This window comes from Dinoponera quadriceps, unplaced genomic scaffold, assembly GCF_001313825.1.
Source record: "Dinoponera quadriceps isolate SergipeBrazil2010 unplaced genomic scaffold, ASM131382v1 scaffold1889, whole genome shotgun sequence".
Classification (NCBI taxonomy): Eukaryota; Metazoa; Arthropoda; class Insecta; order Hymenoptera; family Formicidae; genus Dinoponera; species Dinoponera quadriceps.
The window spans coordinates 271972-290728 of NW_014557272.1; the positions used below are offsets into that span (position 1 = coordinate 271972).

Here is an 18757-nt window from a genome sequence, read left to right on the forward strand (position 1 = left end):
GGAACGAAAAGACCATTCCTCGAGAAATCCCGAGTTTTACGTTTGATTATAGACGCGATGCTTCAGGCATAATATGCTATTCAGTATCTCTCTCTAAATAATAATTATAATAATTATATAAAATAATAATATCGCTACGAAATTAGTTGCAAAAAATCCCCTTTATGAGACCTTATCGTACTACTTCGTAAATGTGTTTATAAGTCAGAGACAATCGATTTTCCAGACTCATCTGGCCTATCTCGCAACAGCGAGCGAAATTTCCCTTCGGAAGAGCTCGTGAAGGACGTCGCTTTGTCAAAGCAAAACTCCCTAGCTCCGAGTTGGCAGGCATGGCTGCTGAATATCGGCGGCTCGGAATTCGCGGCCGACAAAGTCGATTACGGCGGGATGCCGGAAACGCTTCCGCGCGAGGTGCCCCTTTCAGAGTCGGACGATCCCTTTGTAGCGGACGACACGTTCCAGGATCAAGGCCCCGGCTCGGTGGAGATATACAAATTGGATCTGTCGAAAGAGAAGGCCCTGTTGACCGCCACCACGCCCTCCGTGGAATTGCCGACGAAGAACAAGAGCAAAGCACCAAAGAAGGTCGATCGCGTGAGTTCGAAGACGAAGACGACGGAGATTAAGTCAACGACCAGTCCGGAGAGCCTTCACAGACAATCGAACTTCTTCGAGGAGCAACGAACCGAGACGCCGGTCAACAGGGACGCCTTCGGCGTCGGTGGCGTGCCGGAGCTACAGGTTGGATGCGAGGGCCTCGCCGCGTGGTCCCACAAGACGAAGAGACGATCGATAGATACATCCGACAAGGAAGAGGAAGTGAATGCGCCGGCCGTGTTGCCGGACGCGTCGTCGATGATAGTGAATCTCGACTACGATTCCACGGTCGGAAACGAGGAGGACTACGAGGAGGTGGACGAGTTGTTTAGAATCAGGAAAATGGAGGAGCTCGCCGCGAAGAGGAAGAAATTGAACCGAGGCGACATAGACCCCGTTCTCAATGCCCACTACCTGAACGATCATCGGCCGGACCAGTTGCCGGTTCGAGGTGATCTGGGTGAAATCGCGTCGAAATCAAGAATTCGCCGGGAGAATTCGCGAAAGTCGGACGGTCAGGCCAGAATGAGAGATGACGAGGGGGTCAACGCGAAGCGAGAGACCGTTTCGCCGGACGATGATAGCAAGAGTCGCGGTCGACGGTTGCTGGGGCTCGCCGAGGCAAATACCGAGGGATTTGCGGACGACGAGAGGAAGCGTGCGAAGCGGCGGACCGATTGGGGCTTCGGCGAGGACGAGGGCGTCGTGTCCAGCGACGAGCTGCAGACCGTGAACGAGCGTCGCCGGCAGCACGAAATGCGATACCACCAGGACGCAGGGAAACACGAGCGGCAACAACGCGAGCCGAATTCTGAAGTCGATAATATCAGGCGGGAATACGACCGGATGCTGGAGCAGAAACGAAGGGAGGAGGAAGAGCGGCTGCGACGGATGCAACGGGATGGCCAAAGGACGCCGAGCACATGGCAAGAGCAAGAGGAAAGGAGAAGGGACGAAATGCGGAGGAGTCGGTATGAAGAATACCGCAGGCGGACAGATTACGTCTCAACTCCTCGCACAAATGATGAGGAAGAGCGAAGACGGCGACTGCAGGAGGAGAACGCGAGGAGATCGGGATCTACGATGCCGGTAAGCGACGAAGAAGCGAGAAGAAGAGCGGAAGAACGACGAAGGTTGGAAGAAGAGCGAAGACGCTCGCAGGACGAAGAAGCCAGGAGGAGGCAAGAGCAGTACAGGTCGCAGCAAGAAGCGCAACGGCGGAAAGAAGAAGAGGAAAGAAGGCGAACGAGTCAGAAGGATCCCGCGAGAAATCATTCCGAAGTGTACAGAAGAAGACTAGACGAGCATCGTAGGCAATGGTCGGAAAGACAAAGGCAAGAAGAAAAAAAGAGGCGACAACAGGACCGAGAGGGAAACGAGGTGGTGCCGGCGAACCTGATGCGCTCGGGATATCATCGAGTCGGTCACCCGAATGAACTCAGACAACGCGACTGGGAGCGAGAGAGGCGCGTACAAGAAGAGGAGAGACGGCGAGAACAGAAGCTGCGGGAATACATCGCGCGGAATCGACCCATCAACGTGAATCGAACGAACGAGAGAAACGACGATGAATATCGCAGGCGACAAGAAGACGAGCTCAGGCTTCAGGATTACAACAGGAGGAAACAGTCATCGAACGTACCGCCGAAGAGCAATCAGACGATCGGTCGCGAATTGTTCGACGAGAGGAGGCTGATCGAGGAGGCCAGGCAGCGCAGCAGACACCCTGATCCAGGAGCGGCGAAAAGACGCGGCCCGTGGGCGCCGACGTATATCGATCCGCGAAACCCGCTGGAGGAAGTCAGGAGGAGGCAGGAGGAGAGAGTGGCGAGGGAACGGCAGCAGAGGTACGAGGCGGAAGAGCGACGGAAGGAACTCGCCAGGCGACAGCAGGAGGAAGAGGCGAGGAGGCTGCACGAGGAACGAAGGAAAGAGGCGGCTAGAAGGGAGGAAGAGGTGAGGAGGGAGCAGTCCAGGAGGTATGAGGAGGCCAGGAAGCGTCTGGAGGAGGCGAGGGTGCAAGCTGAGAGACGGAGGCAAGAGACGCAGAGGGAACGCGGCTGGGGTGGAGGTCGAACCGTCGGAGGAACGAGACAGCCGGAAGCCACGAAGTCGCCCGATCAGGACCCTCGTTTGCAGCAACACAGAAGGACACAGGACAGCCGACCGATTCCGAGCTATTTGGTACGAGACGACTCCAGGCTGCTGGCGGAGAGGCTGAGACAGCAGGAAAGGGCCCGGTTGGAGGCCGAAAGACGACGGCAAGAAGAAGAGAGCCGGTACGAGTAAGGACTCTGTCCTCGAGAAAACGGTAGCTCTTCGCGAAAACGAAGTTTCCCGCTGGGCTGATTGGCGACGCGCCAGCCAACTTTATTCACGCCGCTATCAATGCTCGTTACTGCTATCGTCCCGTGTCTGTCCGCTAGTTTGTTTCTGCTCCACTTTTGCTCCTTTATTGCCGTGGAAGTACGGTTACTTTGTCGTCAAGGGTCGATTGTGCCGCTGCCGCAACATAAATCCGCGCGACCGCTCGCGCGAAGCGAATACAAACGGCTAAACGATGGCCGAGGAACGTGGGTTAACACGATAGAAACTTTTTTATTGTATTTTTTCATTTCTTCATTGCGCTTCTTTACCGCATTATGATTATTAACATTCTCGTCACGCGAACGTCTGTATTTAAAACTGAAAAATATCATCACCGATATTTCATCCGATTAATTCAACACGCTCTGTTCACGGGATCTGAAATATTTCTTCGTTCGCGTAGAATCTAAGATCGGTAGCTAAAACCGGTAGCAAACCGGATTGGTAGCCGGGTCGACCAAGCGAACGACGCCAATTAAAGAAACTTTCAGCGTGTCGACGGCAAGAGAATTCACTCGTGTCCGGGAATAAAGTTTTACTATTCATGAAACGTGGATAAATGATGAAACGAGCTTTTTAACTTGTCGCAGGAGACAGAAGGTGGGTGATCCATGGAAACAGCAACAGGAAGTAGCTAGACTACACACACTGCCGATCAGCGCTAGGATAATAGTTCGCCCAGACAGCGCCATACCGTCCAGCCCGGCGACAGTGTCATTGAGAGGTAGCTTCGAGAACGAGATCGAGTTCACGGTGAGTCCTCCATTTGTCTGTCAAAACACTTTGCCTCACTCCGACCGGCAGTCCGAGCTCACCGCCGGCTGTCCACCGACGGTTTGTTCACGGCGAATCCGACCCGAGCTGGCCGATTGTCTCGCGCTACCAAGCCGTGCGCGCTTCGTTAACATCGCGGTGAAAGTTGCGGTGAGTTTCCGCACGGAAGGCCTGCGCGCCCCATCGACCCCTCGACTCCGACCGCGCTGCTTTGTTCCGCTTAATTGACCGAGCGCTGAGCAGCGCCGTCGCTACCACCTCTCTTTGGCGTCTCTTCGCGATATTCCCGCCGAAAGTGGCGATATAAATAATCGTAGAAGAAGCGGGCAACAAAAAGAGGGGTGACACGCGCGCCAAGTGTGGCGTAAAATAATTATTTTACCCGTCGAAATTTATAGGGAACTCGTGTAAAATTATCTTTGTGATTTTTGCTAACTCTTCCTACGCGACACGAATTCGTACCTCGCGATATTAAAAATAACCCAGGTATTTTTCATTGTAATATTATCATGATTATTTGTTTTTTTATGCGAGATCTGGAAAAATCGCAGAGTTTATAATTGGACGAATCATTTCCAGGGGATCAATCCGAATCGCCAGGGTGTGAAAACTTCAAGTTTCCCCGCAGCGCCAACTTTGAGACCGCCCGCCCAGAGTCCTAAACCATGTGTCTGGGCGGTTGTTCAGTGTTGCTCGCGCAACAACAGTCGTCTCGCCAAGTGTTTCGAGTCAATGGGATGCCCTGGACTTAATTGGGACGCTAACCCGTGCAGACGTTCCGTCACGGAAGCCGCCAGAGCGGAAATCATGAAGTTCTACGCCGCCGCGGAGAACCCGTGATACGTAAGATTAGCCCTTTGCCCCGCAAGAAAGAAAGAGAAAGATAGAGTGAATGAGTGAATGCGTACATGTGCGTGTATGTGCAACAGATAGATAGATAAACAGATCTTCTACGTAGCCTTCGACACTGACGAAAGATCGCACAGAAAGTTTCGAGTTACTGTGAATCAATTCGTACGTGTGTTGTGTGCATGTGACTTCTGCCTCGGCTCCGTACAAATATTTGTGTCGCTGGATGGGAGAGCTCGGTAAGCAGACTACGGATGTTTGCGGAACGAACGATCTTGATACTGTTACTAGTCGCGATATATCGACGGTAGATTTTAATAAATTAGAAAACCAAGGGAGAAATTATAGAAAAATATACGCGCGACGGAAATTCTTTTCACGGTGCGCGAAGGGATGTTTCACGCACGAGCTTATGGAAATCATAGCAACAGTTCTTTTACACGTTACTCGATGAAAGTTAACAGAGAACGGTTGAATCAAGTTGAGTAAACCACGCTTAAATATTATCGATATAGACGAGTATTAATATCCAGCGACAGGATTACTTCTAATTGTTCAACTGAACCGATCTTTCGTACAAGCACGTTCCGAAGGAGAATGGAGTTCGAGAGCAAAGGGCGATGATTACGACCAACCGCAAACCAAATAAAATTCACACGTTAAATTACCTTCGACGCGCCGAGTAACCATGTAACATCGCGTACCATGTAACAAGAAAACTATTGTACGTATATAAGATAACGCATTGTATGTATCTAGGGATAGTAATTATTTCTCCAGAATAAAATCGCGAACTGAAATAATATTTTTCTATCCGCTTGTCTCAACGGTAGCGCGTGTCAGATGGACGCTTAGTGCGTAAATTAGTGATAAACTGTAAGAGATATTTAAAAGTATCAGCTTTTAACATGTTTAGCAAGCAGTATTTGTCTCGAGCAATATCTCAGAGATCGATAATATGTCTCGTGGATTGATAATTGAGTAGTTACGATTGGTAGCCGACAACTCTGGCACTGCCTCGCGTATAGTTGTAAAAAGAGGTTTAAGAAAAAAAAAAGGAGCATGACAACGTTCACGGACGCACGGTGCATACGTAAAATGCGCCGTGTCGAAGTGAGCGCGCGTTTAACTAATGTAAATGCTTTTCTTGTACGTACATAGCCGCGTTGAGTTATACTTTCTCGCAGCTTTTATCACATGTGATATAGGAGGTAGTCTCTAATACGCTGTAACGTGACGACGAATATTTATGTATGTAACACACTCAGAGGAAGAGAGAGGTAGAAAGGTAGAAAAAGAAGAAGCAATAAAGTTATGCGGGACTTGTATAACCCCAGAGAACACCTGTCCGCGTTTTCTCGTCCCTGCGCAGCGATCGAACTTCGTTACGGATGTAAAACCCTGATCAATTCTCGATAACTCGTCGTGACATTGACGCATCGACTCGGCGTGTTCTCGCGCGCGCTTTCGCGCTCTCGCACACCGCAGGAAATTCGGAACAATCGCGCGCGTAATTTCTCCTGCATCGAGCGAAACGCAAGTTCGCGTCGTAACGACGAGATGCTCAATATTAACCCTTTGCGCTCGAGAGGTGCCTCTCAGGCATCACTCGGATCGAGGCGGCAAATCGAGCGATAACGGTGTTTATTTAGATTTGGCCTAACGAATATCGCTTCACGAGTCTACTCCTAGCCCTCATGAAATAAGCGGGAGCAGCTAACTCCTCTGGAGTTGCCGGTTCGCTCGAGCGAAAAAGGGCCTCGAGCGCAAACGGTTAAAAGTCAAAGCGTTCAAGTGTAACGAGCCTTCGCCAAATTTTTCCGAGAAAATTCGATTTCCAGTTTCCCGTCGCAGCATCATCGTGATCTTTTCCGCTGACGGATCGTTCGAAACCTGTGTGCGACGACTGAAAGTTTCGAGTCGCGCTTCGCGCGCCTCCGTAAGCGAAACGGATTCTTCGCCGATAACTCGCGCTTTTGCGCGATAATCGCCGGCGACGTTTGGCGACGACCAAACTTCCGGTTGTCGCGTTTATCTGCGGCCCCCCCCCGTCGCCTCTCTTTCTCGCGGTGGCTCGCATTTTTCGCCCTTATCCGCCGTGACCGATAACGAGGCCATTCAACGCTTAAGAGCTCACAAACGTTCGCCCGTCAGTCCAATCAGTCGCATTGTGGGGCCGAAGCCGCCACCTCGCGTCTCGACACGCGGTAAGGCAAAAGCAAATAGTGGACTATTGACGCGGGGCAACCACTTTGCGTAATGCGTCGCGTGTCGCGCTAGTCGCAATCGCCGGCGCATTCGGCTGCCATGGCGAGTTACCGCGACGAAATTGGAAACGTCACTTTCGCATTCAGACGGCTGTTTGCCGAGCGGTCGTTCTCCGACGATCGCTTTTGCCGAGCGCGAAATTAAATCCGCTCGCGACGTGACGCGACGCGCGAACGAAACACTTTAATATTATAATTTTCGTCAATCGTTATTGCCCGGCGACGCTTTTGCACGACGGTGCAATTGTATTTCACGCCGACGCGGAACTTCACGCGCCAATGGCAAAGTGCCGCTTTGCACGTGGAAATAGAGATCGCTGGGATTTTAAGAGTCGCGTCACGATCGAGCCTTCCATCCGCGAACTTCTACTGGCACTCGTCCGTGAATTATGCTAATTACGATGACACATCTAATCACTGAACAACGCGGTCAAGGCGGACCGGTATTATTTCTATTCAGAGTTTGTCCTTTCCTTTATGTATCACATCTCATTCATCAATATTCAAATGATGAAGAACGACTTATGCGACGTTGATCGTCGTATAATGCAACTCATCAAGATTCAAGAGCGTAAGTATAATCGTAAGTAACACTGCTAAACGTTTCCTCGCATCGCTATAAAATTTACATCGTGCTATGTCTAAGCGTATTGATTTCAAAATAACACTTCCAGCTCCAAAATGACTTATTTTCGAACCAAGTCGATCCTTCATTCGCGACATCACCGTCACCATCTCTCCCGTTGATCTATCATCTCGCCAATTCTTTAGTCGTAACGTAATCGCTTGAGAAATATTGGAACTACAAAAATAACATCCGACAAAAGTAGAAAGTAGAAAGGTAGAAGAGCAGAAAGAAGGATACCAGCTGCCCGACAAATTGTCATCACGGTTCAAGGCTTGGTGTGAATATCTCTACCGGAAAAATACAATAGCTCTAACGTTGTACCAGCAAACGTATAATAAATAAAGATACCATGCGTCACATCTCCAAGATGAAGCGTTCTCGCTTCGTCACGACGACTTGTCAGTGATGCATGGCGCGAATCGTCTCTTTCGCAAGGTACGAGAAAGACACGAGATCTTGACGCGAGTCTTCTTCGCACGGGCACGTAAACCAGCCCGATAATAGAGCGTCGACGAGATCGTTGCCGACGGCGTGTCGACGACAGGTACATTCAGTATCCTCCGGGATCCTGCAGGCTATTGTCTTTCCAACGCGTCTGTCTCGATACGCATCCGAGATGCACTTTCCGTCCGCGCTATCTTCTTGTTCTCGCGCGATTCGCCTGCCCTTTTCGCGTCCCGAGCTCGCCGCTTTGTGCGACAACGTAATGCAATTCATAAAACTCGATCCTACTCGATACGACTTGGCGGGCATTCCCGTCGAGAGGACATCGAGCTTTCGTCGAAAGGATTCGCGACGGACATTTCTCTCTTAAATATAATTCCTGTGAAAATATTAGATTGTTGCGAATGAAATGACCGTTTCTATCTTTCATTTGAAACGCGTGTGCATTACAAACTTAATATATACTTTCTTCATCAAAATAGTCTTCATCTATTTTAATGCACTTTATCGAACGCGATGTAAACCTTTCGATGCTTTTCCGATGGAATAACTAATTGCTATTATGTCACGCTTCATCCGACTGCATTTGATAAACTTAGTCATTGCAACATATTTAACAATATATGTATATATTTTAGAGAAATTTCAATTTAATCGTCTAAAATGATTGTCGCGCGACGACGAAAGAAGAAAAAGTACGAATTGAACGACGCGAGCGAATGCACGTGTATTTTATTCGCTGAAATGAGGCTCGCGGCGCGAGGAAGTCTTCTATTTCCTTTTCTTTTCACGACCCTGTCTCTATCTTCTTGTCTCAACTTGGCGCGCAACGAGCGAGCGGGTTCTGTCGGTCCGCTGCATCCGCGTGCAAATAGATAACTCGTGCGGTGCACTCCGGGGAAGCGTGTACCTGAAGTGACAAACGGCCGGCCGCATGTATACGTGGCCACCTTTGTGTCGGCATGTTGCTTTTGTTGAACCGCTCGTATTGTCCCACTAAAAGAGCCACCTAACACGCCGTTCCGAACGGTTTTCTTGGTCGCCGTGTGCTCGCGATTGGAATCTCGGATTGCGCGTTATTTGCAAAAACGATCGCAGTTAAATCGTTCTTCTTTTATGTTCTAACGTCGAAGAGCCATCGAAAAAAAAACTATTATTTCGTATTTTTTCCTTTCCCTTTTAAAAAAGGAAACGGAAGAAGGGTTCAACGTATTTCTACGTATTTCTACGTAACTATCGTGTATGTAAAACATTCGTAAATTTAGTTAATTATTACAGACAGTTAATCTACTCGATTAATTCGTCTAACGTTTTCAGACAAAATTTTATTAACGTTGCTTTAGTCGATAACGCATCGTAACGTTTTGGATCGCGTCGGTTTGGTTGCAGTTACGAATGGTACCGTTGCACTTGCGGATACGAAAGGATGCATCATCGCCGTCACCCTTTCCGCTCGTAGAATGCGAACGAAATCGAATAGCGAGCGGCGCCGGAAAGCGTTCCAGATTCTCTCGTATGTAAAACTGCGTCGAAATCCGCCATGCATCATCGTTCGCGAATGTTTGCAGTTGTGACTATTCGCGTGATTTGAGCATACTTCGGTGCTTTAGTATTCGGCACTCATACTCTCATACGTGACTTACGGTAAACATTTTCCTCGTGAGCACATTATTGTTCGGTTTATAATTAACTTATTGTTTCTGTCGTTTTTACGTAAGCTATTCGAACATTCAGTGTCTTGAATTTATATGTATCTCATTCTGTTACGTTACCGTTCTGTACAATTAACGTGTTGAATATCACGTTATATTCGCGTGACTTTCTATTCACGTTGCGTAAACCAACGATAATCCACAATTACCGTGAATATTACATATTTTTATTATATATTTTTATAGAAAATATAGAGTATCTTATAATATTTATAAGCCTACAAAAATCGTTATTATATAAAGAGAAGAGGTAACGTAGAATAGGCGTTACACAGCCTGAGCGAAAAGCCACGTGGACCATCGAAGGCACTCAACATGTTAACTAATAATCGCTAATAATCCAATAATTAATCTCACACAAGGCAGTCAAACATCGGTGTTTTAGGAAAAGAATGGGGAGTATGATAAAAAGGCCAAATCTGCAAATGCACCTGCGACATACTGATTTTATCTCGAATTCCGCTTTAGAGAATTCTCTTAACGGACAGCTTACGCGCGCTTCGCGAAATCGAAAAATAAACAAGGCTGAAGTGGAAACGTGATTGCACCAAAATCCGGGATGCAACAATGCGCGCGAGTGTGTGCATAGCCGAGAGGGCAAGCACTCGCGTGGTATCGAGCTATCCTACGAGTAGTCGCAAATACGCAACGAGCAAACAGTGACAGGCAACAGCGACGACGACGACATGCCAGTCGTCGTCGTCGTCGTATCGAGGAAGTGGAAAATAAGGGTGGAAGCGCAAATATACATGGTGCGGTCTCTCCGTCCTGTTTCTCCTTCGATTCAATTCCTTTGCCGTACGCGCGCGCGCACATACATAGGGACACGTAGATACTCTTTCCCCAAGATAACGTCGATAACGTACGAGCTCTGATATTCGCGTATCGAAATTCCGATCGTTCAACGTCACCTTCCACCGCCCGATCGACAGGCGAGCGTTCTAGTCGTTCTGCGTGCGTGGCAGCGCGCTTCCGGTTCGTAGAGTTCCTTTGATCGCGATTTTGAGCGTGAACCGCCGGTGTTGTGTGCGCCTGTGTGTCTCGAGCACGTCGGAAATAGCGATAGAGCAAATGATTTTCAGCGAAAGGGCGAGAAAGTCGTCGCTTTTAAGTACGACGCGCAAATCTCTCGCTTTACGTCGCGAGAAAGATACTCGATATGCGAGAAATGCGTATCGCTCGCGGGAAAAGTACATTTTAATAATCTCTTCGGGCGGTAACATTAGTTTGAGAGATATCGCATGAGAAATTGTCGTGCTTATGACGATATGAGAGATAGTCCCTATCTCCCAGCCCCCTCGGTTTAAATTTCCGTTTTAAAGTCGTCCGATTTACGGGCTACGTAAGAGGATAATCGCGAAATATGCCAACGTAATTGCGAAGCTCACGTAATGGCCGGAGTGTGAGACGTGTAAGACTCGGAAATGGAAATTATGAGTCAAGGATTAATATTAAACGTGTAACGTGCGAAAATAAAGAAACACTACGAATAACGCGGTCGTGTCGCACCCTCGTCCGTATTCCGGCTAAGCCTGCCGTTTCAAACGTTTTTGCAGATGTTCTTATTTGCTTGCATTTCGACTTTACATCTGAAGAATACTAAAATCTGCACATAGTGTGAGATATTTAATCGACGCGTTAATATCTCCGAGATCGCACCATCTCTCACGAAACGTCGGAACTTGACGAAACTTTCCTTCTCGATGTAATTCTTTTCTTAATCTATGATAGGAAAGGTAACTCAAAACATCCGCCGATAATGAAACCGCAGATAGCGGGAATACTTGTTATCTTTGAAATATATCACATACCAAGTTACCATCACTCTGTTACGCATATAGACTATAGAAAGTATTGGTAAAACACTCACCACCATCACTGCGCTGCGCGATGCCTCTCTTGTCTCCCTTCCCCATGTTTCCTTCTCCTGCTGCCCTTTAGGATAAGATGCTGATTCTTTCGCTCCCACCTGAAACCCAATTGCAAAATATTTCGTTATTTCCAGCTAGGTCTCGCTAGGTTGGCTCGTCGCGTCTGCCTGTTCTTTCTCAGTGTACGTAAAATGTATATACATGTACGAGCGACCCGACTGCTCGTGGTGGTAACACGTTTCTTTTTATTTCCGCGTAAACATGGTCCCTATTGCAAATTGGTACATAGAACCCGTCGCAAAGACAAATGAGATACCGACTGTGCGATATGAAATTTCGATCGTTTCGTGATTGCGAAAAAATAAAATTACATTGCAGGCTCGATTACGTGGCATTCAGTTGCACAAATCGTGGGGTGGGCGAAATAAAAAAAGCATTGGATGCGTTTGACGTTGGGACACATAGAAATAATATTTATGCGCCTTTCTATATTTAATATAGTCGTAATATTTGTTAAATTTTATTTTATTGCACCGCTTGCAGCGTATCATTGTATTTAATATAATTCGACTAAATTAAAAGGTTGTGGTAAAAGTTTAAAATATTGACTGCTGCAAAGAGAGGTATTTTGATCAATTTAATATACTTTTTTTAATTAAAAAAAAGGTGTGTGTTTGTTTGTTTGTTTGTATATTTATTTGTACGTGTACGTGTGTGTATCTTCTTGATACTTTTTACTTCAAATATTCCCGCCATGAGAACATTACGAGTTACTATTATAGATCGAATGTGTGAATAAGTCGCTTTCTGCGAAGTATTTTTATTTTTATGGTTCAAAATATATTTACTCAGACAAATGTTTACTCAGACGGGAACCGTTGTTTCGCGTAATCTCGCGGAATGACGATAGACTGGCAGCCCGAAGGGAATCATTTAGCCTTTAGGAGAGCCAATAATGTCACATTCCACGAAATGAAGATTTATCGCGCATCATCGGACACGTCCAATTTCCTTACAAATTTCTCCCCGAAGGATTTACCATGTTTCGGTGCAAACGTAACTCAAAAAGTGTGTCGTCCCACGCGACAGGTTACACTTATCCCACGTCTTGCCGCTCTGTTTCGGCGCTCGGATTTATCCTTAGCGCGTCGACCATTGTATCGGCCAGGAAAGGACAGTCCTTTGAAGGATCGAGCTCCTTCTCTCGGCAAAAACGAGCAGAGCTCTCTCGACCGCCTGTAACTTTAGTTTAAAGCCGACGCAAACTCGATACACCCATCCACCAGCGAGATATTACATGCTGACGAAGGAGAGATGGAAGGGAATAGACACAGCGGGAGAAAGAGGGAGAATCTTGTTCGCGTTTTTGAATTTTGCGTGTTTCGTGTTGCCTTCTATTCCAAGCCGGATCGAAGTTACGCATGCATCGTTGTGGCGCCTCTTACGGTGCACCAGCGATGGAAACTTTTGCCGAGTCCCGGCATCGACGATGCATTCGGAAAAGGAACGCTCACGCATCGCACGTGAAACGTCCGAACGTTATGCCGGTCACGTGCACCGTCGTGTTCGCACGTGGAGGATAAATCGGGACGAATTTATTAATAAGATAAAACGGAGACGCGTGATTCCGCCGTTTTTCCCGTTGCAACGCGATCCGCCAGATCTTCCCAAAGGAAATTAAGACCGGGAAGGATCGTTACGACGAGACGGCAACTCCTCCCTATGTTTTTTTTCTTTTTTATATGGCGCTTGTTTCCACATTTTTCTCGTCTCTCGGTGACGAATCGTCTCGCAGACTTATTGACGATCAAATATCGCTCGCTTCTGACGTTCCTTCAAATATTCCGTGACTGCACCCACCCCTATTTTCCTTGCTCATGATCCACAAATATTGGCTGCTGCGGATGTGGGATACAAAACACAATGTAAAAATAGTTTCTCGTCGCCAGTTCGGAATATTCTGAAATTATATACCAAAACATGTTGAAACATCACGTTTTAACGAAAATTAAAATTTGCTACCAAAAAGTACATCGTAACAAAAATATCGAAAACTACAAAATTATGAAATATAAAATTATTAGACATATATAATGTTATAATCTAAAATTAATAGCAATACGTTAAATGATTTCAGTAAAATATATAATCACTATATGTTAAATATTAAAATATATAATAATATATTTAGTTGAATACAATATTTTAAAATAACTGGACGGCGAGGAAAAATGAACTGGAATGCATACAAATGAAATGAAAATCGGAACTGCATACGTAAACCGCGCTGGCTCGATAAACGAACAGGACACTGGAACGTGAATTAAAGGATAAACGCGACGCGATGTCGAAATAGTCCTAAGTTTCGACCACGAGGGAAATGCGCGATAGGGCCCTACAATGCACGCGCTCGCTTGTGCACTCTCTACACGCTAAACGATCGACGATACAGAGGGACCATTCTGACCGAAAGTTTCAACGCTGTTACGGCGCGTCCGGACGAATAAATAACGAGTTTACTACGCTTGCCAGCGTGTTGGATTTCAATTTCGCGACGAAAACTTATTGGGACGCTATCGTCATGTATATGTGTACGACGGAGCCGTCCTCGCGTAACGAGCTGCATTGAACATCAAGTCGTGAGAGTAGTTGACTACATCACACGCGAATGAATAATCATGATACACTCTTCTCTCCTTCCCCTCCCACGACACAATGTAATATTTTCAGCTGAAATCTCTTCCAGTAATTTAGCCGTGTGTTTCTGCCATCCGCGAGAACTTAAGCGAGTAGCTCATTAATAATTATTTAGGACCACGTTTTTGCATCTTCCACGGGGTACAAAATGCGCTTTTACTAATTCACAATATCCTCTGCAATCTCTCTCTTTCACTGATATGTGCATTATGTTGAATATATTGTAATTTCTATTTCACCGTGTTATGCCGCGCCGCGAGAAATTTCCAGAAATTTCCCTGCCGGTTTTTATACGTTAGCGGACCACGCGCAATGGCTTCTTACTAATTTGGAAAGTTACGCGCAAGCGAATTGCACGCGGGGGCTAAAATGCGCTTTTAAATAATTTACATATCTCTCTGCCGCCCGAGAGAGGGGGGGGGGGAGAGAGTGTGTGTGTGTGTGTGAGTGACCAAGTGCGTACTTCCTGCATTCTAAAGATTAAAATGTATCTCTCTCTCTCTCTCTCTCCTTCCCTTCCTTCCTCTCTAATTTATAAGTATACGTTTGCGCAATTCAATCCTGCACAGCGTTGTATTTCTACGAAGGTAAAAGCGTATTTCCAACTAATTCATATATACATTTCTGTATCTTGCAAATAGCACGATGCGTATCTCTCGACTTGCGTATATCCCTTCAACTATTTGAAAAATAAAACGAGATATCCTGCATTTTCCTCTCATTCGAAATACCGAATTTTTCGACAGCCACGAGCAAACAAGAGGCAGCGAAGTGTTTACTTACACGAGAGAGATAAAGATTCCTTGAGAGTTTCAAGTTTTCCAAGTTTCTGCGTGCAGTAGACACGGGTTCTCGGGTAAAAACCCGATGTATGCGGGAACTCAACGGCCATGGAACATGTAATAAAAAAGGAGGGTGCATGCAAACGACTCGTTTTATGATCGGCGGTCGCTGATGTATACCCTCAATCACCTGTTCTCCTTCCGTTCGCCATTACAGTGGCTGCGTTTTAAAAGCTTTTCTACTCGGAACGATCGATTCTACTAGTTATTGCGAAGAGATTGGTAAACACTAAACCAGGGTTAAGCCTGGTACCTCTTCCTCAGTCGATCGATAAGTAATTTTAGATATTCCGAATACCGGTCAAGTTTTTAAACAGTCTTTCGGTCTTTCATAATTTCTTTAACAAATTAGTCGTGATTAAATGACTCGCAATCGAGATATTTACTACAGTTGCTATAATAAGTCGTCTGGTTAAATTCGAAAAAGAAAACAAATTCCTCTGAGAATTGTCGGATTTTTCCAGGCATAAACAAATTCCTTGAAAATTTCAGGTTTTCCAGGTTTTTCTAGGTAATAGACACTTTGTGTAAAACCATATTCAACATTCTCCGCGATCATGATCTATATAAAATAAACGAAAGGGTGAAGAAAAGAGCACAGAAAGAAAACAAGAGAGAAAGAGAGGTCCTCGCGTTCGTGTCGCGAGAATATCCAGACCTCGGCAACCTTATCAAAAAGGCAGTTATGCACTAAAAAGGCACGTCGCACTATAAGGCGAACGAACGCGACCCGAGGGTCCTCTTTCCTTCTCGACTTATCTCCATGAAAAGGATTTTCCAATCCTGTTCACCGTGATCTCGCTGCGTCCGTACCGCGCTGATAAGAGATCGGAGACGCTCGCGCTCTCTGAGAGGACTCGATGCCTCCCTTCGTGAAAGGTATCGACAAGGACCTTCATTAAACCGGTCGACGACGTATCGAGACGATCTAACGAAATCCTCAGCGAAAACGCAAATGCGCACTTCCGGCGAAGAAGGGAAGAAGAGTGCGGCACGCAGGACTTGCCGTCGATCGCGACTGTCGGATCGCTGCTATCGGGAATTTCGCAATTTCCGGCTGAATCCGACAATTTCCTCCCGCCGACGCGTCCGCACGCGGTGCGGAACTTTTCGCGTGACCGAACGACCAGTCGGTTTAATTTACGTTATGGTCGCGAACTGAAATTGAAGGGGTCGAATGTCGAAAGCACGAGGTCCGTATGTAACACTCTCGTGGTGCTTTAAGCTTATTGACTCTCAGATCACTGGGGACGCGTGGATATTCATATATATATATATATTCCTTCCTAAATCTAATATTCTTTTTTATATTCTAAAATATATCTTGGAATTTTCAAAAGAAATTCAATCCTAACGTAATTCAAACAAGAATATTTCTCTACATTTCTTAATAAGCTTTCCCCTCGAACAACCGTAATTTCTCGCGGAATTACGTGCAACGTGCAATTGCATTGTTATCGATACGAAGGATCAGTGCTGTCCTGTCCGCCGGGCAAAAGTACCAAGACGTACGCCGATATTTCGCCATCGGGAAAATTAATTGGATTTTCACTCGGAATTAAATACTTCCGCGGAGGAAGCGTAGGAGAAGAGAGAGGAAATATTAAGAATCCCGAAATCCGCGAGATAACGGGCGTAACCTAATGGTCGTGCTGATAAATCAGATGGGACAAAGCCGGCACGTCGCTGAGTTTGACTTGATAATACCAGGCACCTTGCGAGGATCAATAAATCGTGAAATTTATGCTGATCCCCCTCAACCCTTTCCTTTCCGGGCACCGGCGCGGAACTCCTCGACCCGGTATATAGGAGCACGGAAGGTTCCAGTTAAATGTTGAAGGTTGTAAACAGAATTCGCGAAAATTCCCTATGCCGTTCCGGCAAGCTCATAATGAACGATCTTACAGTGATATTACCTATTCTTATGCAAAACGCCTGTCATCGTCCCGTGCGTTGCATTATGCGCTTTCACATAAATTAGAAAACGCGATGCGATCATACTATCGCCGGATGAATGATTCGTCGTCGAGCGGATATATCTTGTGCATAAAGGTGTATTCGCGACATCGATATAAGCATGCATTTTTCGAGTCTTTTATCGTTGCAAGTTTCAACGCGTTCTTGTGAACGCCTCTTCGAATATCTAGTATCACAAGAACGTGCTGAAAACGGAATTATAGGAATTACAGGTCTTACTTAAATCGCAATCAAAGGCATGTAACCAATTAATTTTTTTTACAGCCTTTATACAACGTCATTCTACTTATGATTTCCAAAATATGTAATTGTGTTCGCATTGTTGCGAGCAATTTCAGTTTCAGCGACTCTCTCGAGCTTTCTCGCCTCTTTCAGAGAATCGTGAGATAAGAGCTACAATCATTTCGAATCATAAGGATCCATTGTTCGCGGAGCTTATCGAAGAAAACATTCCTCTCGTTTCTCAGATATTCATAGCGGAAGTTAAAATCAACTGAAACCACCTTTCACCGACGCTTCAAACTTTTCATTCCCTCATCTCTCTCTCATTGTTTCCTCGTTCGATACGCGGACTCTCCACGATACCCTTTTCTCCGCTTTCAGCACGATCGTCTCGTCCGCAACTTCTTTTACACTCTAACACGTTTTTACCATTTCCGACCGATTCCTCACTATATCTTTCTTCCTTATTATAATCAACTGAAAATTACAATATTTTCTGTGCACTTCACATTCACCAATTAACTCAACACACCATCGCGAAACACTTTGCGCTGATCTTTCGACAACTAAGAAAATAGCGTTTTACGATATTTCGACTATCGGGATTAAAAATAATCTTTCGTCATCAGATACATATTTACATTAAAAACACGATCTCTACATCTTATCTTCACCCGCTCCGCGAAAGAAGAATCCTCAATCTTTTACGAAGCCGAGACTTGCCATTCTCGTGTGTTTGTAAGCGCGGCAAACGTAAGGGACTACTTGGGGTTGTCGATAAACGCTGAGCAAAAGCTTAATGCTAATCGCTCACCTTTATCTGCCGTTGCGATTCGTCACGGCGACATGCCGTCGAGAGAGAGCGCCCAACTTCCGTCACAGCACGACTAGTAGTTCGCCACTCTCGATCCGCGCTGTCTCGACGATTACGCGTGTCGAAAAAAGGATAGTATCGCACACGCACCCTTTCCTCCTGCTCGGATGATGCGCGATTGATGATGTTGCACCTATCCGTTCATCGCGACCTTCGCTTTCTCTTCCTCTCTCTTTCTCTCTCTTTCTCTCTCTCTCTCACATACACTCTTTCACGCTCTCTCTTTTTCTCGCTCTCTCGCTCGCTCTCTTTCTCTCCCTCCTTCGCTCTTTTCACTCGCTCATTATCGCGCGTTACGCTAAACCGGAAGTGGCTGTCTCCCTTATCGAATGGACCGCCCTATCAAATGTACATGTCTATTGCCATCTTAGGTTAGCGTCTCGCAGGATGTCCAGACGTGAACGGCTCCCGGGACCGGCACCGACTGAACTCCTGCCGGACGGCAACCCGGAGGATGATCACGCTCCTGCGTCCTCGATCGTGGGTGACGACGTCGAGCGTCCTCTGGACGGAATTGATCTAAAGATGCATATGAAAGTGACGTGCGGTTGATAATGCAGAACGTTCGCATCGATACCAGCCGACACTACGAGCGATATTAACTACGAGCGATATTAACTACTGCTGATATTT

At 46.4% G+C, this 18757-nt stretch overlaps 2 protein-coding genes across 4 annotated transcripts in view; one reads left to right on the plus strand and one right to left on the minus strand.

Moving 5' to 3' along the window:
- LOC106748863 (trichohyalin) overlaps positions 1-5931 on the plus strand; it is a 50409-nt gene extending 44478 nt beyond the window's left edge. For all 3 annotated transcript variants that reach the window (XM_014627775.1, XM_014627777.1, XM_014627778.1), the window contains 3 exons: positions 227-2879; positions 3558-3720; positions 4321-5931. In XM_014627775.1, the coding sequence (XP_014483261.1) occupies positions 227-2879; positions 3558-3720; positions 4321-4581 (3077 nt within the window). In that variant the 3' untranslated portion in view covers positions 4582-5931. The remainder of the gene's footprint in view (positions 1-226; positions 2880-3557; positions 3721-4320) is intronic.
- LOC106748864 overlaps positions 1-18530 on the minus strand; it is a 106315-nt gene extending 87785 nt beyond the window's left edge. Inside the window, exons 1-2 of the mRNA XM_014627779.1 lie at positions 18065-18530; positions 11512-11610 (exon numbers count right to left, since the gene is read on the minus strand). Coding sequence (XP_014483265.1) covers positions 11512-11557 — 46 coding nt within the window. The 5' untranslated portion in view covers positions 11558-11610; positions 18065-18530. The remainder of the gene's footprint in view (positions 1-11511; positions 11611-18064) is intronic.
- Between the last annotated feature and the right edge of the window lie 227 nt (positions 18531-18757).